The sequence below is a fragment of the Gadus chalcogrammus genome, chromosome 8 (assembly GCF_026213295.1).
Source record: "Gadus chalcogrammus isolate NIFS_2021 chromosome 8, NIFS_Gcha_1.0, whole genome shotgun sequence".
Taxonomy (NCBI): Eukaryota; Metazoa; Chordata; class Actinopteri; order Gadiformes; family Gadidae; genus Gadus; species Gadus chalcogrammus.
The window spans coordinates 28,304,479-28,332,336 of NC_079419.1; the positions used below are offsets into that span (position 1 = coordinate 28,304,479).

A 27,858-nucleotide genomic window follows, 5' to 3' on the forward strand; every position below is an offset into this window, starting at 1 on the left:
AATAAATGAATAAATAATAAGTAGGTTAACATATTGAATAGACAAACGGCAAACTGACAAATTATATTTTTCTATAATCTCCCTGCTTCTGAAATCTCCACCCAGCGCTCGTCCGCTGTTTTTCCATAAGCATTGCACTGTGCGATCATCCTTGCTGCATATTCCCTCACACATTGTTAAAATCATATGCTGGATGCTTTATTCTTTCTATGAGGCTTTTAGTTAATGATCGGGCTATAATAAGACCACGTTGGTTATGTTCGCTGACAACAGCGGACATTTTATAGTGGTTGGACATTTTAGCGAGCCAACAGGCTTTTTGTCGGGGCGCGGAACACTCAACTCAAAATCGGGATGACATTACAGCTCATACGTGCATCTTTACTAGCTAGACTTCCCTGCACTACGCAGAGGACCTTTATCATAATGCCTAGTATAGGGAACTCGGGATCCATTGATATTTACACTTTGTTGCTGCGTTGATGCTGCGTAAAGCACTGCATTAAACACAACAAAAGTTTCTACAATCAAATCCAAAAGCCATCTAAAATGATGTTGCGATGATGATGAATATTATGATGACGATGATGACAATGAAGAAGGTTATTATGCTGATTCAGTATTTACTTTGCGGTGACGACACATTATTTGGATCACAACGGTGCTGCAGCGAGCCGCTTCCTATTGGTGCTCAGGGTGGCAATTGACGTGCGTGAAATGCGCACCATAGCGCTTCGGCGCCGGTGTGTGGCCGGCTTTAGGATGATGTTGTGTCACGCGCTGTTCGAATTGACACATGCACGTGCATTTGGCCCCCCACCACTGAAATCATTCCGGCGCCACTGCACCCAGTGTAGCAGACACCCAATGTAGCAGACACCCTGGATGTAGCAGACACCCAGGGTGTAGCAGACATCCAGGATGTAGCAGACACACAGTGTAGCAGACACCCAGTGTAGCAGACACCAGGTGTGTAGCAGACACCCCAACCCGGTATCACGCGATTTCGTGCTCATGCGCACAAACGTTAATCTATTGAATCGTGTTCCAGAGCACGATAGTCCGACTTTTTTCGTGCTACACAGAACGAAATGTAAACCAATGCATTCTGAATGGCAGTGTTCTCAGACAAATAACGTGCTCCACAAAACGCTACGAGAGAGAGAGAGAAAGAGAGAGAGGGAGGGACAGAGAGAGAGAGAGCGAGAGAGAGGCTTCAGAAAGGGTGTGCGCAGATAGTACAGTGCACCCTAGTTATGTTTATGCCAAAACCACAAATGCTATATATATATATATATATATATATATATATATATTGCCTAATTATATATATTGCCTATATATATATATAGGCTATATATATAATTAGGCTATAATTATATTATTTAGCGTGTAATGAGACAATCTATAGCCAAATTGTCGAAGATGCCCGAGAATCTCCGGAAATATCAGCATGGGAAATCGGCGCATCAGACCCATGAACCTATAAAGAAAGACGTCTTCTCAAGCGGGATAGAACGTTTGCTGTGCCGGTTTGTGTCACGTAAATACAGGGCTCTCAAGTCTCATGCATTCGGCGTGAGACACGCGCAATTCAACCCATGCACACGCTCAAACCTGGTCTCAAAAAAATACGTGACACTGTCACGTTATTTAATCTATTTAAACGTGATCAGGGACACGTATTTTCTAAATTTTGTATTTCAATTGGAAGTATTTGTCGTGTCGCTAAGCACGACTTCCAAACTAAGGTTCTGTCCGGGAGCGCTCTCCCTAATGTCCCTTAAAGTGCGTATTGGAAGTTAGATACTGCAGTGAAGAATCATATAGGAAAAAAATTCGAATACACGATTATTTAGTTTTTATTAATAAATCTACACTACAAGTGGCATCTTGAGCCGTTTTTGTGATACAATTTTACTTCCGCATCTCAAACGCTCGTTTCGAGCGTGACGTAGGAATTGGTAGACGGACGTTCTAATCATCATAGACTACATAGGCAACATAACAACAATGGATAACAGTTTCGGACCACTTCCGTCAAATTTTGAGCCAGCTAGCCGTGAGGGAGAACAGCAACCACCCAAAAGGGGGAGACACCATGGCAATAGGAGGGAGATAGAGTTGTGGTGTCAGAAGAATTATGGTGAACCAGGAGCGGCTGAACATCAACACGGCCACGGAGGAAGAGCTCATGACCCTGCCCGGTGTCAACCGCCCCGTGGCGCGGAGCATCGTGGAGTACCGGGACTGCACCGGGGGCTTCAAGAAGGTGGAGGACCTAGCGCTGGTGAGTGGGATAGGCGCCACCAAACTGGAGATTATTAAAGTGGAGATCTGCGTGTCGAGTAGGACCAGTTCGTCGCAGCACTCCCCGTCCTCCCTGCGGAGAGACCCGGAGCATATGTCCTTCTGCAGCGGCATGAACATCAACACCGCCGTCCCGCCGCAGCTCATGAGCATCCGCGGCATCACGGAGAAAATCGCCCGGAACATTGTCGCCTATCGGACCCAACACGGTCCGTTCAAGAGCATCGAGGACCTGGTTCGGGTCGATCACATAAACCGCTCCCTACTGGACAAGATCCGTTTCCAGGTGTTTGTGGAGCGCTCAAGAACTCCGTCCACCAATACCAACGGCGGGCTGACCTACACGGGTCGGTCCCATCCGAGCCCAACCTCGTTCAGCCTCCGGAGCGACGACCTCGACCTCCCGCCGGGAGGACCCACGCAGATGGCGTCCCTGCGGCCCCGCGAGGCACCGGCCCCGGGCCCGCGGGACAGCCGGGCCACGGTGCGCCTGGCCACCTGGGACCTTCAGCGCTGCTCCAGTGAAAAGGCCAACAACCCTGGCGTCAAAGAGGTCGTGTGTATGCCCCTACTGGAGAACGAGTGAGTACAACTAACGTGAGGGTTTGCAGGCTCGAAAGCCTGCTCCATCCTTTCTCCGATCGGGGAAACTGTCAAATCGGAGATGGTCGGACAAGAGGTCGGAGTTGGAACAACCCCCACAGATACAAAACCTCATCTCGTCGATTAGAAAAACCCAAAAACCACAGGGGGGGGGGGAATACAAGACCCCTCACCGCGGTAACTACTCACAACTACGCATAGAGCTGAGGCAGCAACAGCGACCGCGTCTACCAATTCCTACGTAATATGACGCGTTTGACGTATCACATAAAAAAACAACGGTTTTTGAAGCCTTGCTCAAAATAGTCACTTTAAAACTGGATTTTTTGCCGATATACTTTTTTAAACTGATAAAATCCTGCATTTTAATTTCAAAGAGCAATTTTCAGAGAATGTTATGTATAAATATTTTTAAAAACATTAACTTCCAATACGCACTTTAAGGAGCTCCGTACAGATCATTCATTGTTGAAATTGTCTGTGATAACTAACAAATGATAGCTTTTGGCCACCCGTTTCTACTTAAAATTGTCTGTGATAACTAACAATATGACAGCTTTTGGCCACCCGTTTCTACTTTCACCTTTGTTTCTTAGAAATTGTGACAATACACGGATATATTAAATGCAGGTACGCTGCTCTGTAGGCAAACTGTGAAGGAAAAAAGGGTAGCATCTGTTCTTTTTAGAATTGTATGTCTTGATGTTTATTTTATCTAGCTATCTATTCTCTTGTTTTTGGCTATGTGAATGAAATTCTGCGTCGATACCTCGCAAGTCCAGTGTCGCGAGCGGACGTTGCCATGACATCTAGAAATCATACCGTATTTAATGGGTTATCATTAATATTGATGTGTAGGGGTTGATTATAACTCGTGAATAATATTGTTTAGACCACGGTCTGGGGGAATACTCGTATTCTGATTGGCTGCAGGGCGTGCATTAACTCCTGATATAGGCCTACAGACACCTGCTAAGTAGTTCCAGTCAGTGTTTAGATTCTCTGCGCGAGCCCGACGCGGGCCGGGTCGGGCCGATATTTCCCACCACTATACTCGGGCCGGGCCTTTGATCAAGCGTTTTTATTTTAATTTTATCATTGGTTTATTGGCCTAATCTGAGGAGAAATCTATGCCATAAACAGAAATATTATAGGCCTTTATTACACGGTTCTTCCCAATGCCGTGGAATGCTCCGTTCACTTGCATGGGTAGTAGTCCGGTGACTTGTCTACCCCAGCGTCTTCCGTTGCTAAGCGACGTCACCATCTTTGCGGAAAAATTATTTCTCTGCTGATCAACACTACGAATGGCCAAAAGACTTGTATGCCCCCCCCCCCCCCCTTAAATAAATACTATGGCAGAATAATTATTATTATTATTCTCATTCAACTTGAACATGTGTTTTTACAGTAGAGTGGTGGAGGGATGACGTATGTTGGCCAACCCGGAAGTAAGCGTCGCCCTGGATTCCCTTGACAAAAAGCCAACGGGTTTTTCCATTGGATTTTGGATTATTGCAGAAACATTTGCATCTTTGAAGCACCTCCTCAAAAACTGAAAATAAATAAATAAATAAAAATAACCGTGCTCCAAAGAACGAAATGTAAACCAATGCATTCTGAATGGGAGTGTTTCTCAGATTTTTCCATGCTACACAGAACGAAATGTAAACCCATGCAAATAAAGACATGGTCATAATAATTTAAATATCATTAATCTCCTGAGTGTGTAGGGTGGTATTCTATTTTTTTCAACGGGGCTGCATCCAGTCACTTGACCGTCATGGTTGGTATGGTGGTTGCTATCGACCGCCCCCTCTAATCATTACATGGCTCTAAAAACCATGCGGCAAAGGAGCTGCTGTCAATTGTCTTGTTTTTGTCGTAAACTAGGGTCTGATGGTTAAAAAATAGACAGATATTCCAAGGTATCCTTAAAAGGCAGCTTGGATGTTTTTATTTTCTGCAGTTTAGACTTCATCATTCGGAAATCTTTAGCAAGAGACGGCCAACCTGCTCCTTATTGAGCTGTATAAAATATGAGAAATGTATAATATATATTATTTCATTAATTAAAAAATGTGCTCCAGGGTGCCGACAGGGTTAGGTTTGGGGGGGGGGGGGGATAAAAAACCCTCCAGAGGATAAAGTGTATGTAGGTTCTTCTGAGGAGGTGAGTGTTCTCTGGTCCCACACGGCTTGGTTTTCATTGAAGAGCACACAGGGAGGAATATTGGATTGATGCATGATGTGTCTTTTTCACGATCTTCACGCATTGTTTGCACAGAATCTGCTCATCTGCTTAAGAGACAAACGCTATTGTGAAATTAACACACAATACAATATGGCACACAATCGAGCAGACCGGCCCTTCGTGACATCCCCCGCAGGACTAGAGAATTGGTGACTCGGCTGGGAGAGCTAGAATGTCAACGCTAACTTTAGCTCAGCCAGAGGCACATTGGGTTTAAACCAGGAACCCACATTCTATTCCTATTCTGAATTGACTCAGTCTTCTCTTTTTGACAAATCTCCCATTCATGTGACCCTTGCTTCATAATCTTCTTTTAAATTGGTTTTTGTCCCCTATTATTATCTATTATCCTCTGTATCCCCTATTTATTTATTATATTATGTAATTCCCAAAATTCCCTTTTAGGATCTTCTATTTTATCCTCTTTATAGTCTATGGATCTAATTGGATAGCCGGATGGAACATTCAATTACAACCAGAATAGTGCAAGGCAGTGTCTGACGTCTACAACTCTAATCTCTTCTAACATCTGAAGGGCCATTGTCCACGGCGGCCGGGGTATACCATGACCTGACGGGGCAGAGGGTGGAGGTCCTGTGGCAGAAGGCAGTGTCTGGGTGGGCTGCTAGGCTGGCCCAGGTGCTGCCCCCCTTGCTGGACAACCCCCAGCTCCGGCCGCTGGCCCAGGCCACTCTGGCTACCATGGGCACGGCCCTGGATGTGGTAAGACAGATCTCCTGTTCTAATAGTGGCTCTTTATACATCCTTGAGTAGCAGAAAAATACTGTTCGGTTTTATCCAAAGCCCAAATGCGGTGTGTGTGTGTGTGTGTGTGTGTGTGTGTGTGTGTGGGTGTTGTTAGATCCATATACCACCTCACGAGAGGAGGATTTAGTGAGACCTGTGTCTAGTAACGGTTGTTAACGGTTGTCTTCTATAAAAAGGTTGGTGGGGAGACTCGCCCAGCCCCTAACTATCGTATTAACCAGACACCTACCCCGCTTGCTTCGGCGCCCTACCTACCCCTGAACATAACCCTGGTCAGGGCTGTGGCTGCCGCTCGTGTCTTTGTGATAGCTCTCCCCTGGGTCCGTGCACTTGGAAGTTTGCTAGGATTGTTTAAGAGTTTGGAAATAACTAACTCTAGGGATATGTTTCTTTGAACTGGAACCTCTAAGATCCACGATGCTTATACTAATTCTGCTGACCATGAAGCGTTATTCTAATCTTCTATAAAAAGGTATTCACTGATTGTTAGAAAAAGGATTGGTTGTTTCTAGTTTTATTTGCAGGATTAATATTTAGAACATTGCAACAAGTGGAAAAAAACTTTTTTTTTTTTATTTTGGTATCGGAATTTAACTCTTTCATATGGGATGGTGGTTCTAATGAACGGGGGAAAGAGAGAGAAAACCCAATCTTTTTTCACTGCCGAAAGTGTCTAGGAATCCTCCCTTCCTGGACTAGTAGATAAGGTTTGCTTCTAACGGGCTGTGTAGAGTTATTTTCTTTTGATTTTCTGGGTCCTCGTATTTTCCTCATTCCTCTGTGGGGGTCTATGTCAAGGTTTTGATCCTGGTCCTGGTACATGGGTCTTTTTCGTTGTGGTCCGTTTCTGAGCGAAGAGTCCCCGCGCCAGTAGACTCTTCATTTCTTCATTCGGCAGGCCTTTTTGTAGGGAACAATTTGGCCATGGCCAACTTATATATACAACCACTTATGACATCACATGAACCTTGCTGGTGTGTCCTCACATGAAACATAAGTTGTCCTCAACTAAACCCTTACTGAGCTATGATTTGTCCTCAAATAAACTCCAGACAAACTCTATAACAAGCAATACTTCATTTTGCCGCTACAGGCATATAGAGAGTTCAAAACTCTGGGTGTACCTGTAAGTTACACCAGACCTAGATGGTCAACACAGTTATTATTATACTTATACTTATTGTTTAACACAAAAAGTTAACACTGGAAAAGTTAGAGAAAGAATAACACTGGACATTTATTAGTGTTATAATGAAAGCATGGAAAAAACTTTAAGCATTTAAATCCTTCTCTTTTTCTATACAAAAAACCCTAGTCTACATAAGGCACCAACAAATCGACATCTCCTACGTACTTGTATCTTTAAGGCATCTATTGCTGGACCTCACCTATCTGTGTCTTAAGGACAGAGATGAAAAAACCTTACTTGACAGTGTTTGTGTGTCTCTATCAGGCAGGGCAGCAGACGTTCCTCTCGGTGGAGTCAAAGTTGACGTGTGTATGTGTGTGTGTGTGTGTGTGTGTGTATGTATTAATATATGGCTGTGCGCTCACTCATGCATATGTGTGTTTGTATGTGTGTGTTTGTGTGTGCTTGTTTGTGTTTGTGTGTCTCTATCAGGCAGGGCAGCAGACGTTCCTCTGGGTGGAGTCAAAGTTGACGGCAGCTCTGTCCGGCGTCAGGAGCCGTCTGGCCTCAGTCTACCAGCTGTCCCCCAGGTAGCCCTCTATCCCCCAGTTAGTCCTCTTGTCCCCCAGGTAGTCCTCTTGTCCCCCAGTTAGTCCTCTTCTCCCCCAGGTTTCCCTCTATCCCCCAGTTAGTCCTCTTGTCCCCCAGGTAGTCCTCTGTCCCCCAGGTAGCTCTCTTGTCCCCCAGGTAGTCCTCTTCTTCATCAGGTAGTCTAGTAGGTAAGGAAGATTAGTAACTACGTCACCTTCCTCCTCGCCCAGCAACAACATCTCATGTGGTTTGTGTGTTTTGTTCCTAGTGATTGCTCCGTTTCCGTGGCGATACCCCTGCCACGGGTTTCCTGGGCACGTATGGCGGAGTCTGGCCTGGTGGAGATCCTTCTGGAGGAGTGGCTCCTCAGGCCCCTGAAGGCCTTCACGTCCATCAGGCCCAACTTAGAGTTCTACCGCCTGAAACACAGGGTCATGGACAGCCCCTTTCGATGTAAGACCAGGATCCGCATTTGACATTATTTACAAACTATCCAACTTTTATTGTATTTTGTTATTTAATATCTTAAATTGGTGGCAGAAACTATATCCTTCTGTCTTTCATGTTCTCGTTCTGTCTGTCTATCTGTCTTTCTGTTTACCTGTCCAACTATCTGTCTATCTGTCTGCATGTCTGTCTTTATTTATTTCGCTTTCACTTCTTCCCTCTTCTTTTTCTCTCCATGCATGTGTCCCTACCTCATTCGGCACTAGACCAAGCTCTGCTGGTTGCGAACCAGTATGTGGTGTCGTTCGACGGTCTCCTGTTCCAGCTCCCAGCCTGGTCATGTCCGGTGGTGTTGGCTCAGGACCGGTCCCAGAACCCCACCTTTACTCTGCTGCTGAGTCCCCGCCGCCAGTCGCATCATGGTCTGTTGCTGGACATGAACCACAGCACCCTCAACATCTATCCAGATGGACAGGTGTGGTTCACTAGGCTTTTCTCTGTGTGATTCATCATCCTCCATGTGAAAGAAGCATAGGACAGGGCCGAGGTATTTTGACTGGCAATTCCTGCCTTTTATGTTCAGCGAAGCCAAAGCACTTTCTGTGTGTGACTTTATAGGAGCGGGCTAAGACAGACCTTCTGTTGCAGGTGAAGACCAGCTGCCCCCCCGCTGCCACCCCATACAGGGAGCCCCTAGTGGCCATCCAGAGAACCGCACACACAGTGGAGGTTTCCAATCAGAATGGAGTGTCGGTCTCATGCGATCTGTTGCTTGACGTGTGCAGCCTCACTCTTGATGGATGGTTGCATGGTAGGAAAAACAAGGAATAGTATTAGTAGTGGTCAGGGTTGTTTGACTCCTAGACGAAGGTACTGGGTTCGTTCCACATGTCTACACCTCTACCTTGAGCAAGATGCCGAACCCCTACATGCCCATTCATGACATGGCTCTGAATTGATTGGTTGATTTGGATAAAAGTCTCTGGCGAAAGACTAAATAGTAAAGCCTTTAATACCTTAACAGTTTATTACTATACAGTTTTACCAAATGACATGCACTGGGCTGGAACTCTATTCAGGTACAACTGTTGGCCTCCTGGGAACCAATGATAACGAAGCAGGGAATGAAATGACGTTACCCAACGGGTCTCGAGCGGCAAGCAGAGCACACTTCCTCCGCAGTTGGCAGGTAGGTAATAGGATAATTTTGTATATCATTAAATTATGTGTGTGGAATGAAAAAAAAAAGGAATCGAAAATGGGAATGGAATCAGCCCTGGGAATAACCTTGTTTACTGAGTTTACCTCTGAAGTTGGAAATCTCTGTATCTCACCTCATCCTGAGAGGAAGAGACGGCTTAATGACAGCCAAAGCGAATAAATGAGCCCCCTGCATTGTTTCTCTAACTTTGACTTACTTATTTATATGTTAAGGATAACTAGTTAATGTTACTTTCAAAGTTCAACATTGCCTGTGTTATGAATGTATTTCACAATCAAATATGATGGTATTTCTGGTGAGGAGTGGTATTACTGGCATCAGTTGTTGTTTGTCAGAAATGCTTTATTGTCGAATTGATTGTCATTGTGGTCATCCCTCTAACATCTTAACTCATTTATGTGGTATAGGCATTTGATACTTTCATACTCAGTGATCACTTTTTCAACCTCTCTTATTTTGTTAAAGATTTTGTCAGGCGTCTATCTTCCACCCTGGTTTATGTATCTGAACCCCGGTCTGGACCCCTTTGGCCCCCCTATCCCTCCAGGTCTCCTCTAACTGCAGCCGTGCTGAAGGCCCTCTGGAGGAATGCTCTGGGGCCGCCATGCAGGGCCCGGCCGGCTGCCATGCCCTCTTCTCCTCGGCCCACTCCCCACTCAGCTCCTGCTTCAGGGTGGTGAGTCAAAGCTTCGGGTGCATGGGGTCAGGGGTCTCTGTTGTCGAGGGGGAGGGGGATTTGTTGGTGTATCATCATTTATAATGATTGGTCTCTTTGATCCACTTCCTTTTTCCTTTGTTATTGTGTTCATTACCGCCAATGACCTATCACTTGGTTGTTTTGATACTCATTCTGACCATTCCTCATCTTTCAAGCATCTAAATGATGGCTTTGTCATTGAATAATAAATAATGTGGTACGTGGCCATTGTTTTCAATTTAAAGAGCATAAAATGTTTGATTAATTGAACAGTAAAACAATTGAGCACATGAAGACGGACTAATAGACAGACTAATTGGAACAATGCGTTGAAAATAGCGAACTTCTCGATTGGACATAAGGCACAAAAATCTATTACAGCGAGAAATATACATGAGCTGGAAGCATGTTTAGGCAAGGCAAGGCAAGGCAAGGCAACTTTATTTATATAGCACTTTTCATACACAAGGCAGACTCAAAGTGCTTCACATATAAACATTGTAATACAATAAAATAAAATAATAATAGATAAGTAAAAGAAAAACATATGCAAAGAAATGGGTAAATTAAAAAGGCATTTTAGTATTAAAATAAAAAATAGAGGCAAAGTTAAAAAGCTTTTTAGAAAGTGCAATGTATTTAAGATTTTAGCAGAAGGCTATAGCAAACATAAAAGTCTTCAGTCTTGTTTTAAAGGTGCTCAGAGTTGGGGCAAGTCTTAAATCCTCTGGGAGTTTATTCCAGCTAATTTGTTGCATAGTAACTAAATCCTGCTTTCCCATGTTTTGTGTTTACTCTGGGGATAATTAACAGATTGGTCTCAGAGGATCTTAGTGGTCTAGAAGGCTGATGTAGTGGAAGCATATCAGTTAAATATTTTGGGCCTAAACCATGTAGGGATTTATAGGTTAGCAACATGATTTTAAAATCAATTCTCTGACCTACAGGAAGCCAATGTAACGATTTCAGAATTGGTGTAATATGATCAAATTTTTTGGTCTTTGTTAGAACTCTAGCAGCAGCATTCTGAACAAGCTGAAGCTTCCTCAGAGTTTGTTTTGGGAGACCTGTGAGGAGACCATTGCAGTAATCAAGCTTACTAGTGATAAAGGCATGTACAAGTTTTTGTAAGTCTTCGGTGGACATGAGCCCTCTAAGTCTTGCTACATTTTTAAGGTGATAATATGCCGATTTTGTAACTGATTTGATGTGACTGTCAAAATGTAAATCTGAATCCATGATAACCCCTAGATTTCTGGCTTTGATTGAGGTTTTCAGGGACAGAGAGTGAAGGTGTTGGGTTACTTTAAGCCTTTCCGTTTTAGAACCAAATACAATTATCTCTGTTTTGTCCTCATTTAGTTGAAGGAAATTTCGGCACATCCATTCCTTCACTTGCTCAATGCACTGGCACAGCAGATCTATGGGCCGATAGTCATTTGGTGATAGCGATACATAGATTTGCGTGTCATCAGCATAGCAATGATGGTCAATATTGTTATTTTGCATGATTTGCCCTAGTGGGAGCATGTAGATGTTGAATAAAGAGGGTCCTAAGATCGAACCTTGTGGTACTCCACATGTCACGTTGGTTGATTCTGATACAAAGTCGCCAATGGAAACAAAGTAGTTCCTATTTTGTAGGTAGGACCTGAACCAATTTAAGACAGTGCCTGAAAGCCCCACCCAGTTTTCTAACCTTTCCAGAAGTAATGTATGGTCTACAGTGTCGAATGCAGCACTGAGGTCAAGTAGCATTAGTATTGAGGTTTTGCCAGAGTCTGTGTTAAGACGGATGTCGTTTACAACTTTAATAAGGGCGGTCTCAGTGCTGTGCAGGGGTCGAAATCCTGATTGGAAGGTGTCATAGCAACCAGTTGATGCCAGGAAGTGATTTAGTTGCTGGAGGACAACTTTCTCAATGATTTTACTTATGAAGGGTAGATTTGATATTGGTCTGTAGTTGTTAATAATAGAGGCATCTAGGCTCCGCTTTTTTAAAAGGGGTTTAATAACTGCAGTTTTCAAAGCTTTTGGGAACTTGCCTGACTGGAGAGAGTTGTTAACTATCTGCAATATGTCTACTGCTAGGCAGTCGAAAACATTCTTAAAGAGGTTGGTAGGTATAGTATCAAGGCAACAGGTGGATGGCTTTAGTTGTGTCACAGTTTCCACAAGATTTTGAGAGTCTATAACATCAAAGCATGCCATCCTTGCCACGTAATTTTTGCCTGAACAGGGTGGTAGTCCAACATTTTTGTTTGACGTGGAGATATTGATGGCGCGTCTGATACCTTCAATTTTATCAATATAAAAAGCTGCAAACTCATTGCATTTCTGCGTGGAATGGAGATCAGGTGGAATTTCTGTTGGGGGGTTGGTCAGTCTGTCAACAGTTGCAAATAGGGTTTTTGCATTATTAGTGTTGGTTTTAATGATATTGGAGAAAAATGTTTCTCTAGCATTTTTTAAGTCTAAATTGTAGGCACGGAGGCTCTCTTTATAGATATCATGGTGAATATGAAGTTTTGTTTTACGCCAGATGCGTTCAACCTTCCTGCATTCTTTTTTCTGTGCTGTTACAGAAGCAGCTTTTCTCCAGGGTGCCTTTTGCTTTCCAGAAATCGTTTTAACCTTATAAGGTGCAATGATATCTATGACTTTCAAAATTTTCAAATTAAAGTTTTCTACAAGATCATCAGCAGAACATGGGTTTAGAGGTGGTAGCAAGGAGATGGCCTTTTTAAAAAGTACATTAGAATCTTCATTGATATACCGTTTTTTGACAGTGTTTGATTTTGTCTGTATGTCGGGAATAAAAGATATGTTAAAGAAAACACAAAAGTGGTCAGACAAGGAAGGATCAGTCACAGAGAGATCAGAAACATTGAGGCCCTTTGTGATAACCAGGTCTAGAGTGTGCCCCTTACAATGAGTAGCCTCTTTCACATGTTGAGACAGTTCAAATGTGTCCAAAATGGTAAAAAGTTTTTTGGCACACTTGTCATTCAAATCATCAGTATGAAAATTGAAGTCACCAGTTATAACTAGACAGTCAAATTCTGTGGAGATGCTAGACAATAATTCTGTGAAGTCATCGAAAAAATTTGCAGAATATGTGGGTGGCCTGTAAATAATTAATAGGAGAACTCTGGGGGAGCATTTCAATACAGCACTAAGGTATTCGAACGATGGAAAATCACCAAATAACATCTGTTTCCCCTGAAATACATTTTTAAATATAGCAGCAACCCCTCCACCTCTTTTTCCAGATCTACATGCATCAAAAAAGTTATAGTCGGGAGGAGCTGTCTCTATCAGAACGGTTGCACTGTTATTTTGTTCCAGCCATGTTTCAGTTAAAAACATAAAATCCAGTTTAGAAGTGTTAATAAGATCATTAACTAAAAATGATTTGTTATTAAGAGACCTCACATTAAGTAGAGCCATCCTGATGGTGCTGTTGATAGGCTTTAAGGTTGTTTTTGGTTTGGAGGCAATAGATATGAGATTTGTGAGGTTAGCAGTGTGTCTAAGTTTCCCTTTGTTTACTCTCTTAGTGGTTACAGCATGAATGCGAAAGTTGCCCTGCTTTGACGTAGGCAACCTTGGGTTCAGCAGATTATGAGAAACTTCCTTTATACTGTGTCTACGGCTGAACCCTTTTTTGTCTCAGTAATACTCAGGACTACTATCAGTACGGTGGTGGGGGTGGGGCGCCATCCTCCTGGGTGTTAGCGTCCTGCGGCCATGACGTGGCGATGCTATCATTGACACAGATGCAAGTTTGATGCCAGCATATTCCAGTTTCTTAAATTCGGCTGGAAAATCGCAAAGGGAGACATCGGAGACTCTATCCCAGCTGGAGTTGTTGTTGTGGCTATGGGAGAGATGAGGCTGGAGGTCATCGTCGATGGGGGAATGCAGAGGAGGGGGGTGGCCGTTCCTCGCCAAGCCAGCATCAGCGATGGGGGAGGGCACAGTGTTGATGGCGTCGGGCGGGCTGTTGTCTCTCTTCAAGGTCTGTGGGCTGTCTGCTATCTGTGTGTCAGATAGTGGCAGAGTAGTTGTGTGGGGGAGGCTGTAGTCTCGCTTCTTCTCAACCAGTGCTCTGATTGTGGCCTGTGCGTCAGACCATGGCAAGATTGTGGCCTGTGCGTAAAGCGAGAAGAGAAGATTGTCCCTCAACAGTTTTGAGCCTAACCTGTTTGGGTGTAGGCCATCTGCTTTGAAAAGATATTTGCGCCCCCAGAATAAGTTGAAATTGTCAATAAAGTCCCTTCCTCTTTCATTGCAGACTCTGGAAAGCCATGTATTCAGTGCAAGTAGACGACTGAATCTGTTTATTCCCCTGTCAACTGTTGGTATGGGTCCACTGATGGAAGACTTGATGTGAATTTTGTCCAGTGTATCCAATAGATCAATGTAATCCCTCTTCAGAAGTTCTGACTGTTCTCTTTGAACATCATTAAATCCTGCATGCACAATAATCTGTGAGATTTTGGGGTTCTCCAATATGACTTTGTCTAGTTTATGGTTGATATGACTAACCATTCCATATGGGAAGATGCATGTTTTGATCTTCTTACCGGTTATATCCTTGATAGTTGAGTCTCCTATAATCAGAATGTCTGGTTCATCTGCTTTCTCTGAGATGGGCCCTTGTTGGACGGTGGCAGACACATGCGCAGCCCGCCTCCGTGGCGACTGGTTGTTCCATGTCTGTCCGTACCGTCTGTGCGGACACATTTCAGGGGTCAGGGTTGCACAGGTGGCCGAGGCATGCGCAGCCCGCCTCCGTGGCGACTGGTTGTTCCGTCTCTGTCCGCACTGTCCGTCCGGACGCATCTCGGGGCTCAGGGGTGCATCGGTGGCAGGCGCGTTCGTGGACTCTTGAAGTGGCAGGAACCGGTTCTTCAGTGGCAGGGTTGATTTGAGTGACGGGCTAATCCGGCTGATACATGTAACTTTAGCTTTGGGTAGCTTAGCATTTGGTGTTGAATGAACTTGTTGATTCACTTTGGTATGTTGCTTTGGCTTAGCGCCGACTCTGAGCCAGTGAGACGCAGCTGGAACTGTCTCTCTCTTGTCCAGCTTCGGGAAGGATACAGTGTAGCTTTGATCATCTTGCTGTATCTGAGTGAGCTCAGCAAACTCACCCATCGGCACTGTATCCTGTGATAGTCCTTTGCATTTTTCTACTGCTGCTAGTCTAGTTTCAATTAAAGCCAATTACTGTTTCAGTTCGGCGCAGTCTGTGCATTTCCCAGTCTCCGTGCCTGAGATATCCGAATACAGAGGCATGTTGGTGATAGGAAAGTCCAAGGCTTTCCTATCACATAAAAGTCTTCAGTCTTTAAAACAAGACTGAAGACTTTTATTAGTTTCAGAAAGCCTGTAATGCAATCAATGTGGCTGAGAGAGAGAGAGAGAGAGAGAGAGAGAGAGAGAGAGAGAGAGAGAGAGAGAGAGAGAGAGAGAGAGAGAGAGAGAGAGAGAGAGAGAGAGAGAGAGAGAGAGAGAGAGAGAGAGAGAGAGAGAGTTGGAGATGAGTCGTCGTCCCCTAAGGTGAACCTTGGAACTCACTTGGAACTGTGAAATATATAACTTGATTACAAAATCATAAAGTCTAGACTCAGTTATGGTGTAAAGGCCCGGACACACCAACAAGATTATCGGTCGTCGGACACTCTGGTGAGGTCAGTAACACGTCTCTGTTTGGGGTGTTCTGTGTGCGATCGGCATCGTCAAAGCCATTGGTGTTCTTTTCAAGCCGTCTGTGTTCTCTTCCGCCGATTCCACATGTTGAATCGGCCATGACTAAATCGTTCAGTCGAACGAATCTGATTGGTGGAGTGCTAACCATTGGCTTCAGTGATCGAGAAGACCGGTAGTGACGATGGTAAACAAACCATATAATAAGTGAAAGCACAGAAGATGGCAACACACTCTCTTAACAGATTCTACGGACAACTATTTCATTTTTGGATAATGACTCTGTGGCGCGAAGGACTCGAGGAGCAACTCATCAGCATGGCCGAGGAGAGGCCGCCGCTGTACGCTGTTGTGGACAAGAACTACTCTAATAGAATAGTGAATGCTGATATCTTTGGAAAAGCGATTGTCCCTGTATTTGTCCACTGTCCTGATGATTATAATAACACATGTGGAAATGATGTGGAACTGGGTTAAACACAATCCATTTTCCACTGTAACATCAGCAAGAATGTCTTGCTACTGTGTCACCTTCAGCCCATTTCAACATAGTCTAGACATGAATACAACTATGCCAAGTTATTTCACACTACTAGTGATAGATAGATAGATAGATAGATAGATAGATAGATAGATAGATAGATAGATAGATAGATAGATAGATAGATAGATAGATTGCATGAAGACAATCACACACAGCATACATATACAAACATAAACAAGATGATAAAATGAAGTATCCACATCGATAATATGAACATTAAAAGATAGCCTAAGGTGTTCTTGGAGAATGTGTGTCGGTAGTGCAAATAACAACAGGATAAAATAAAAAAAGGACAGTGAGTACACATTGTTATGGGAGGTAGTGGAAGTGGAAGTGGGGGAAAGGGAAACAGGCTATGTAGAGAAGTCTGTCTCTCTGTCCCTCTGTCAGTGAAGTCTATCTGGCTAATGTCTGGCCCTCATTCAGAGGCAATATGGGCAGTTCATAGCCTATCATGGCTATGAACTGCCCATATTGCATCAGTCAGTGTTGTCTATGGACATCATTCATTCCATGAAGTGAACACTGTTAGCATGGTCATCTGGTCCTCCATTCACATGTAATCTTTCATACAGTACCCACATTAATATTACTTTATGGGGGACTTTGTGAACACATTCCATGATCTCCTTCCCCATTAACAACTATTATTATTATAACAGCAATCATTTCTTGCTATACTCACTTGCAATGTGTGTCATCTTCACCCCATTTCATTATAGTCTACACCTGAATAGGATATTGGCCAAGATATTTCACACTACTGTTGTCTTATATAATATGCCATGAACTGCCCACAATGCATCTGAATGAGGGCCAGTCATTGTTGTCTATGGACATCATTCATTCCATGAAGTGAACACTGGCAGTTTTAGGCATGGTTGCCTGGTCCTCCATTCACATATAATCTTCCATGAAGTAAGCCCAGGATTACCCCAAATATTTATGACAGACATGCTCTCCTGGATATTGGACTAAATCTGCAAATACTTTCACACATTGTTTTATGGTCCAAGGAAGGTGGAACCCAAATGCACGAGAACAGACGAGGTTGTAACAGTCCAAAAGTTTATTCGTTGTGAATGAGCAGAGGCTGATTGATGAGCAAGGCCAGCCGGGTCGGTGGGGAAACCAGGAAAACGGCGTCGGAGGACAGCGTCGCAGTAATGGGAAGATCTGGGCAGAAGCAGAGGGTTAGAACCCAATAATCACTTGTACCAGAACGAAGAGAAATGCAAGTCAGGAATGCTACATGCATAACTAGACAGTTTTACGATCTGGCGATGAATGGTTGGGAAGCCAGGGGTTGATAAGCAGGAGTTGTTGATTATGATGATCCACATAGGTGTATGGTTGAGTGGGAGAAAGGAGTCCAGAAGCTGCAGTCGGCTAGTTCCGCACACAACAGGAAAACACAAACAGACAGGCAAAGCACACAGTGATCCTAGCTCCCGCCAGGATCTACGGCAGACGCCGTAACACATTGAGCCCTTATTGCAACACGCATATCGGAAATTTCTGGCGGACGTCAGCACCTGGACAACTGCCCATCACCTGAGGCTTAACCTCAACAAAACCGAGCTCCTCCTAATCCCAGGGAAAGATTGCCCACACATGGACTTACTGGTCACCGTTGAGAACATCACTGTATCTCCCTCTCCAACTGCCAGAATTATTGGACAATCAGTTATGCTGCACCGCAAACATCACTGCGGTGGCCCGATCCTGCAGATTTGCACTTTACAACATCCGCAGAATCCGGCCCTTCCTCACAAGGGAAGCAGCTCAGCTTTCAGTCCAATCACTGGTCATCTCCCGCCTCGACTACTGCAACTCACTCCTGGCTGGACTTCCTGCCTCTGCGATTAAACCTTTGCAGCGCATCCAGAATGCGGCAGCGCGCCTCGTGTTCAACCTACCGAAGTTCTCCCATGTTACCCCCCTCTTCTGGGACCTCCACTGGCTCCCTGTAGTAGCTCACATCAAATTTAAGACGATGGTACTGGCATACAAGGCAGTCGATGGAACTGCCCCTGCCTACCTCCAAGCATTGCTAAAGCCACACACCCCAGCTCGATCCCTCCGCTCAACTACCTCAGCTGGACGTCTGGAACCGCCATCGCTAAGAGCTAGCAAAGGCCGTTCAGCAAATTCACAACTTTTCTCGGTTTTGGGACCTCAGTGGTGGAACGAGCTCCCTGCCGCTCTCAGGACAGCAGAGTCGCTCACTATCATCCGAAAAAGCCTCAAGACTCACCTGTTCAGAGTCCACCTTGACTCAGCATAGCCACCTTCCCACTTTTGACCACCATTGTACACTGTATTGTATTGTATTGTATTGTATTGTATTGTATTGTATTGTATTGTATTGTAGTACTTAACTGTGTAGCAACTGCAGTAGCTGCTATCATGGCTGTAACACCGGGAATTGATTGACCTAGCGATCGTGGTACTTGCACTTGGTTCTATGAACATCCTTTCTGTACCGACAGCGATATATTGATGCACTTCTTATGACAAATGTACTGATTGTAAGTCACTTTGGATAAAATCGTCTGCTAAATGCCCTAAATGTAAAATGTAAATCTGAAATGATGGAGCTTCCTTGACAAATGTGCTTATTTATGATGGGGAGGAGATGACTGGCTGTGGGGTGAAACACCATCTTGAAAACGGGTATCTTCCTTTCCTCCTTGATGCCCAACATTCCAAGCACCCAGGAACTCCGGTTGCTTGCCTGTCCTCTGTTGTACTGAAATTCACATAACCAGTCATCATTATTGTTATGTCATGAATGTGTAATGAAGCACTGAAACAATAACACCAAGTCAATGACAACCTTAATAAAAAAGAGAATGTTGCTGTAATCATAGTATAAAAGATTAGGGAATAAATCAAGGGGCCTTACTCTCCCCCATCAAAATGATAACTAGATCTAATGAAATAATAATATGATAGGCTACACTACAGATTGACACAATATCTTTGCAACATATTTAAGGCATGTTTACATGAAAAAATATGACCTACTCATAGTGTGTGTGTGTGTGCGTGTGCGTGTGCGTGTGCGTGCGTCTGGCGTGCGTGCGTGCGTGCGTGCGTGCGTGCGTGGGCGTGCTTGCTTGCTTGCTTGCTTGTGTGTACTACTCACCATGCAGTCCTTTCTGCTGTATGCCCTCTTCAAAATCATGGCATGAGAGCAGGGAGGGAATTTCATTGATTTTCGGAGCAGGCCTTATTTCATTAACCACCTGTTAACAGTGGCGGAACTAGAGTTTTATACATGGGGTGGCCATGGCTACTTCAGGGGGTCCATAGACCATGACTGAAAATGTGTGTGTAACCCTAACATGGCATCTAAGGAGCATGAATGAATCCTCGGATTGCTGATTAGAGGAAGAACCGCAAGTTCTACAATGTGGCAGATAGTGTGGTCCACTAGGGTTACTTCACTAGATTTCTTTAAAGGTCCCATGGCATGAAAATCTCACTTTATGAGGTTTTCTAACATAAATATGAGTTCCCCTAGCCTGCCTATGGTCCCCCAATGGCTAAAACTTGCGTTTGGTGTAAAACGAGAACTAGCTGTTCTGCTCGCCTTTGAAAAAACGGAGGCTCAAGTGCGCTGATTTGGAATGTCTGTATTTATGACGTCACCAAGAATCTCAGCTCCTCCTCTTACTCTGCCTGGCCCGCCCAGAGACGTTGGCCCGCCAATGAGACTCGACCGTGCGAGCGCCACGTGTGTGTGTGTGTGTGTGTGTGTGTGTGTGTGTGTGTGTGTGTGTGTGTGTGTGTGTGTGTGTGTGTGTGTGTGTGTGTGTGTGTGTGTGTGTGTGTGTGTGTGTGTGTGTGTGTGTGAATACACACACTGTAACGCAAGTGTTTCTTGTCGGTTCTTTGACGTGTCTTGTATTTCCACAACGAGACTGTTGTGGGGGTTATCTGAGCCATGGTTGAGAAGGAATTGGGTGAAAGGAAATTTGGCTTTGACTCGCTGAAGTACATGAACTGCGACATGCCGCCGGTTGCCGCGAGGCACCATCGCCCGGCAGCGGGCAGCCGGCAGCAGGCAGCGCCCGGTTCAGTCGACTTCAGGTTGATGTGAAAGTGGAAGAACCAGAGACGTCGCAGAACCCGACAAAGTCGTTTGTGATTCATAATATCGTCTGGAGGCGCGCACAGCTTTTGGCCGTGATAATATGTATGATATAGATTTCTATGTATTATATGATATTATTTAGATATAGAGCTCCAGGACTGTAACGCAAGTGTTGTACACTTCCTTATTATTTGGATAACCGTTCTGCTTTTGGTGTTATGGCGCATAACACGTCGGACTCTCGTCTCTGGTATTTCTACAACGAGACTCGTATTGGGGGTTATCTCAGCCATGGTTGAGAAGGAATTGGGGGAAAGGAACTTTGGCTTTGACTCGCTGAAGTACATGAACTGCGACATGCCGCCGGTTGCCACGAGGCACCATCGCCCGGCAGCGGGCAGCCGGCAGCCGGCAGCAAGCAGCGCGCGGTTCAGTCGACTTCAGGTTGATGTGAAAGTGGAAAAACCAGAGACGTCGCAGAACCCGACAAAGTCGTTTGTGATTCATAATATCGTCTGGAGGCGCATACAGCTTTTGGCCGTGATAATATGTATTAAATGATATAGATTTCTATGTATTATATGATATTTATAGATATAGGGATCCAGGACTGTAACGCTTCCTTGTTATTTGGATAACTGTCTGCTTTTTGTGTTATGGCGCATAACGCGTCGGACTCTCGTCTCTGGTATTTCTACAACGTATTGGGGATTATCTCAGCCAAGGTTGAGAATGAATTGGGGGGAAGGAACTTTGGCTTTGACTCCCTCAAGAAAGTGATCCACGACATGGAGGAGAAAGGGATTGTTGGCGGCGAATGTCTCCCGCTTGAGAACCGCTGAGGGACCACCGCCGGAGGCGGAGGTGCCTAAGCGCTGCCCGGCAACGATCCCTTTCTCCTCCTTGTCGCGGTTCAGTCAACTTCACATTGATGAGGACGTTGAAGAACCAGGAACGTCGGAGAACCCAACGCGGTCGTTTGACATTCATAATATTGGCTCACACAGCTTTTGGCCGTGATAATATATATTATATGATATAGTTATCTATGTAGGCTATATGATAATATTTAGATATAGAGCTCCAGGACTCCCGTGTGTTCTAGAATATTTACAGAACACGGCTAAAGGCTGTGCGCCTCGCCATTGCGATACATCCACTGTAAACAGAGCGCATGGTACCGTGGCTGCAAGCTGCTCAGGGCCACACCCCCACCCTCCTCCTTGACCCGCCTCGCTCCTCCTCATTTGCATTATAGCTACAGACACCAAAACAGCGCATTTGGGGGAAGCTCAATGTGCGACTGGCTCGGAGTGGTTAGTTGCCCACTAATACCTATATTAAAGAATACATAAAATAGCATGTCATGGGACCTTTAACATACTATGAATAGCCAGTGTTTCTGCAGCTCAATACTCTCTCACACACACACACACACACACACACACACACACACACACACACACACACACACACACACACACACACAATCAGTGTTGAACATTGTTTTCACGCCTTCCTTCCTGTACTTCCCCTTTGAGTTAATGATCACCAGTAAACGGCTTCAAGGGGAGAGAGCATCCCGGTATATCCTACATGAAGCACCCTTCTACCCCCACACAGAAAGTTCTGGAAAGTTTGAATTATGTCACCGACACTGAGGCTCAAATTTGGGTGTCAACCACTCTATTTCATCCTAGACACTAACCAGAAAGTGGGCTCAATATTAAAAATACCGGAATTGTCCTCCACTGACATCTGTACTAGTTACCCCACATTAGCTAAACACACTAAACACTGTAACTTACGACAGGCTAAGTTGGGAACCGATCTCTCTTATCTGATTAACTGTCTGTTATGGAGCCAATTTTCCAATATGCATCTACACAGCGAGTCAACTTTCGTATAGTTGTTCAGGAAACCCAAACCCGATGCTAAACCTTAAAACTTACTTCAATATGGTGCTTTCGCCAATTGCCGCAGTCAGTCTCTTGTGTGACTCGTGAGCTGTGGAAAATATTCTCCCTTCCTCGTCGATTTGTAAAAGGCACCGCAGGTAGCAAATTCAATTTTAGGGTGGCACCCGGGGTGGCCAATCAGATTTCAGGGGTGTCCAGTGCCACCCCGGCCACCCCTTTAGCTCCGCCATTGCCTGTTAAACTTCATGGCTTCTTTGGGGCACTGTCTAAAATGTATTCAGCTTAAGCACTCATGCTGAGACACCATAATGTATTCCAGGTTAAACAATGCGCCATGACGACCAGTCCGGTTTCCCATTTCCGGTTAAAAGCGAGAATACCTAGCTGGTTGTAGTTTATTGAGAGGGTGAGTTCGGGCTCCGCTTGCCGTTTTGACCTCATGTAATATATAACTTTTACAACTATTGCCGTAGCCTTCAAGATCTGTGCTAGCGGTGCAAATGTGCTAGCCGCTATGTAAACAGCACTCGACCGGAAAATGGGAAACCGGCGGGCCACTACGAATCATGGGAAATAGAACGGTCGTGGAATAAGCCGGATACCAAAATCCTTTTTCTTCTTCTTTTAAGTTGCCTCACCTTAATTTCACCTGCCATCTATCCTTGTTCAATCACTTGATAGGGAGGGGGGAAAGAAACAGAAAATCATATCAAGCCTATAGTTATGTAATGGTTCAAATGATATAATTGACCTGGGGACCTGGTTTTGTCTTTGTACTTTGCTTTGGTTCAGTGCAGTAATCTGAATTCCATTTTGAGTCTTTTCTGTATGGCTTGACTGTTTACTATTCAAAATAAATAAACCTGCATTTGTGATAACTTGGCTGTCTTCTAACTACTGGTTGCATGCTGTAATGACTTAACTAAATGTGAAGAGGTTGCAACTTTAGAATAGGGAACATGTTTGGGTTAATGAGGGTCAAAGTACTTTTGAGTTAAATATGAACAAGACCCCACTTTAGAATAGGGAACATATTTAGATTTAATAAGTTAAGACAGGTTTCCACTTGTAGTTTTGCGTTGTATTCCATAAGAATAGACTATACCAATCCAGAGTAATAGAGGGCATGACTATTCTTGTGCTATTGCCCCTTTACAAGGCCCCAATGATGCCTTGGTTAGGCTGACGTTGACGCAAACTATTTCCAACATACCTTCAGATTTTAGTAATAGACCTGGTGGATGGCGTCACAGGTTTCAGGGACGATTTTCCGAATTGTAGACACCCATTCGAAACTGATATGAGAGACTCTTGAAGCCTTCTCCTGCAATCATAAACAAACACATGACTTGGTGAAATACATGAGCCCCTGCACAGGTTCCAAGAAAGGAACCGAAAAACTAAAATAATACAAACAAACAGCTTACCTGTTGCGGGGAAACGCAGTGTGACCATCAGACGTTCACCGACAGATGTACAATCCCGGGTAATTGGTGTTGCATCGCTGGATACTCGGTACGCGATACTCGATACAGGATAAAATTGTTGAAATCACCTGGCTCGTCCATCTCAAGTTCCCGGCACAAATTCGGGAAGGCTCCTTGAGTCTGTCACTGTTGTTTCCATGACTTCACCCACTTAGTGTGATTTATCCATATTTTTCACCTGCGACATCTTTCTTCTTCCACAAGCAGAAGTAGCCGAGAGCTGACAACGCTAGTATCTTCTTATCACTAGCCATCGTATTATTTCAATTTCAGAGAGTAATGACAACAACAATTCTTCTTGACTTCTCAACACTCTCTGCTGACAACAATGACTGACAACAGCCTGCTCTCTGTTTAGGTCTAGAGAGATGTTCGGTCATTTCCGTTTCTTGTTTTTTTGTGGCCACAACCCAGATTCGCGCCTCCTGCTGTTATGGAGACATTACGTCTTGTGCAAGCGCAGAACGTATGCTCAAGTCGGTTTTCAGTCAGGTGTGTTCTTCACACTTTTTGACAACGTCGGGGATAAGGGAGCCGACTAATCGGTCCGACTGTCTTTTCTGCCGATGATTTGCAATTGGATTGGTGTGTCAGGGCCTTAAGGCTCCCCACTGAATGTGACTGGACTGGAAACATACAAACTGTAGGCTGTCCAGTCCAGTGGAACCCCTATAGATAAGAACCCTAAACAACCTGCTCCTTAAAGATATACACTGGGAATGGCGTTGGATAAAAGCACAAAAACGACTTAATAGTGGGTATTAAAATACTCTCAACTTGATGAGGAATAAGTTCTGCTTGTTCCGTTCAAATTCCTTTTTTTGTCTTCTTTACAGTCCCCTTTAGCTTCTTTACAGTCCTTTGTTGCATCTCTCCAGTCCTTCGTGGGGTCTTTATAGTCCTTTGCAGTGTTTTACAGTCCTTTTATGATGTCTTCACAGTCCTTTCTAGTGTCTTTATAGTCCTTTGTAGCGTTTTTACAGTCCTTTATAGCGTCTTTACAGTCTTTTGTAACAGTATTCAGTTCTGAACACTCAACCAACATGTGATATAGCTTGTCAGAACACTCTGAAAGGTACAACGATAAAAGACCAACAGAGCCTTGGACCTCATAAGGAAACTCTTGAGAAAGCTCCAGAAAGTACTGTCTCTGCTGATCCTTCTTCAGGATTGAAATTAGTGACGAGAAGCCATGTGAGGTTGTCTGAGATGTATGTACCAAGAAATTTAAGTCCATCAAAATATCAACAGATAGACCCATTGATGGAAATAGAAATGAGATAGTTTCTGATTTGAACAATAATTAGGGGTCCAAGCCAACAGGTTGGATCCATATTGTTTTTGTAAGGATTGTTATTATACTACCCCCCCTAAAACTGGGACCACAGCCCAAACCGTAAATGGTGCACACACGCCAATTGCATGACTAGATCCAGGTCCGGCACCGCTACTCAGATAACAAAATCCAGACACGCCGGTCCCTAGGTGGCGCTATACCAAGGAATACGCGTTTGGGGCTATAACTCCCACACCGAACCACCCACAGTCCAAAACGTTATACACACAGATTCACTGGAGTCTGTTGCATCTTTTGGCATAGGCCACGCCCCTTTGCGTCTATAATTTTTTTTCGCTAGATCGCGAAAAACGCTAAACTGCCTTTTCCCTACTCCTCCCACATTTCTTGACCAATCCACGCCAAACTTTGCACACGACATCTTCAGACGCACACGAAAAGAAATTCGACGACGAAACGGTAGCGTTTTGAATATTTGTTTATTAGCTAAATTATACGTGGAAAGTCATAAATCCAAAGAAATCCAAAATTACATATCGGATCGAGTCCAAATTTTACACACATGTTGGTACTACCCTTAATGTCGTTCTAAAAAAAATTCGCCATTAGGGGGCGCAATAAACGAGGAAATTGTATATCTTCTAAAAAAAATCGCCATTAGGGGGTGCCATAAACGAGGAAATTGTTCATCTCCTAATTGGCCAAAGGAATGTTCTGAAAAAGCGTTTGGGGCTATAACTCCCACACCGAACCTCTCAGTCAAAACCTTTATATCCACAGGTTCACGGTAGCTTTTTGAATACATGCTTTGCGTTGTGCCGGTGAAATGCACATCGCTTGGACCCCTGGATAACTGCTTGCAGTTCTAGTTTATTTTGTCTTTACATTGCATAACATTTATTTAGTTGATGCTTTCTCAAAGCATCTTGGAATAAGTAAATTCAACCATGAAGATCAAACACAAAATGTGCAAGAGTCATGAAAGGACTTAACATTCCTAAAATAAGCAAACTACTTTAAGTGCAATGTTATAGAGTGTAGATATCATAGATGCATTCATATTTGAACACTTATTTTTGAGAAATGGATGTCTGAACGGATGATTTCGGTCTGCAAAAGATAAATTGTTGTCATGTCTAATCCCTGTCATGTGATTGATGTCATCTGCAATTTTGATGATTGATTGTTGTTGTCATATTTGGCAACACAATCGTGAGTAAACAGACTATACAATAGGGGACTGAGACAGCAACCCTGAAGCACACCAGTCGAATAACTTATTTTTTGATTTGATTTAAATTTATTTCGAACATGTAAAAGAAAACAAAAAATATACTGTGTATCATACACAAATTATTGATGTTAAACAAAATAGAAAGCATAATTCGATACATAAATGATAAATACTTGATAATTGTACGATGTTCGAAAAGGGGTGGGAAGAAGTTTACACTTATTTAATCCCATCCCTTCTCCGTAATTCATTGAAATTAACATTCCTTAGTCATAATAATTATTAACATTTTAATTTATTAATAAATATATATATATATATGTATATATATATATTATTCCTTAACGTATCCAAACATAAAATATATATTTTTTTCCTTTTTATCTTTTTTTTTTTTAATAAAATGTGTAACTTATATGTTCATATCAGATATATACTATAATTTCTTACACATTTGTCAACATTTTTCATAAATAAATTAACAAAATAAACAAAAAAAAACATTCATGAAAATACATAGATATTATCTCACTATTGATCAATTTTTGTATCCAAACAATATTTTTCATTCAGAAAGAAAATAAATACAAAAAAATAAAGAATAAATAACAAACTAAATAACTAAACAATTAACACCCAAAGAAAATCAAACACCTTCATCCTTGTACGCTGTGAGAATAATTTCCTTTAACCTTGTTTTGAATAGTTTTATGTTAGGACATTGTTCGAGCTCTTCTTTTAACCCATTCCACAATTTTACTCCACAGACAGAAGTACAAAAACTTTTTCTGGTTGTACGCACCTTTTTCATTTTAAAATTAAACAATCCCCGTAAAAAATAACTCCCTTCTCTTTGTGTGAATTTTTTTTGAATATTTGCCGGTAGTTTGTTATTTTTTGCTTTAAACATTAACTGTGCTGTTTGAAATTCAACCAGATCTGGTAATTTGAGTATTTTTGACAGCATGAATAATGAGCTTGTATGATACCCAACATTGAAAATGGTCCGTATAGCTCTTTTCTGCAGAATAAAAAGTGAATGTAATGTACTTTTGTAATTATTGCCCCAAACCTCTGCACAGTAACTTAAATAAGGTGAAACCAGTGAACAATAGAGGATGTGTAATGACTTATGATCCAGAACCTGTTTAGCTTTATATAATACTGCAATACTTCTTGACAACTTCGAGTGTATATGTTTTGTGTTTATGTAGACGAGATGTGTTTTGCTTGCTCTCACAGTTTGAGGCTTGCCTGGAAATCAAATAACCAGCTGCTGTTGCAAATGCTCAATTTCAGCAAGCTCAGTCACAGTAGGTTTGTCTGAAGTGGACCATTGGACATACATCCTGGAGGTCCAGGGGGACAATACAAGCGTGCACACACACAGAACACCCAGCAGTTGAATGGATGGTTCAATAGTCCACCCCACCCTTAAAGATCCCATGCCATTCTATTTTATGATGCTTTAATATAGGTATTAGTGGGCCACAAACACAGTATTCAAAGACGTCCCCGAAATTCAGCCGTGGTGCAGAG

General features: G+C 43.4%; 1 protein-coding gene across 1 annotated transcript; it reads left to right on the plus strand.

Moving 5' to 3' along the window:
- The first annotated feature begins 2,143 nt into the window (after positions 1 to 2,143).
- Positions 2,144 to 27,588, plus strand: LOC130387985 (endonuclease/exonuclease/phosphatase family domain-containing protein 1-like). The gene is made up of 10 exons (XM_056597277.1): positions 2,144 to 2,272; positions 2,369 to 2,870; positions 5,703 to 5,890; positions 7,557 to 7,654; positions 7,924 to 8,108; positions 8,369 to 8,577; positions 8,751 to 8,913; positions 9,182 to 9,291; positions 9,872 to 10,000; positions 27,562 to 27,588. The coding sequence occupies exons 1-10, from the start codon at positions 2,144 to 2,146 to the stop codon at positions 27,586 to 27,588; spliced, it is 1,740 nt and encodes a 579-aa protein (XP_056453252.1).
- The last annotated feature ends 270 nt before the right edge of the window (positions 27,589 to 27,858 follow it).

What these genes read in the sequence shown, in the direction of transcription:
- LOC130387985 (XM_056597277.1), top strand. Translation starts at nt 2,144, where the DNA reads ATGGTGAACCAGGAGCGGCTGAACATCAACACGGCCACGGAGGAAGAG. An exon ending in TGGCGTCAAAGAGGTCGTGT is followed by an intron (nt 2,871 to 5,702) that starts GTATGCCCCTAC and finishes TAACATCTGAAG; the next exon opens with GGCCATTGTCCACGGCGGCC. An exon ending in TGGGCACGGCCCTGGATGTG is followed by an intron (nt 5,891 to 7,556) that starts GTAAGACAGATC and finishes TGTCTCTATCAG; the next exon opens with GCAGGGCAGCAGACGTTCCT.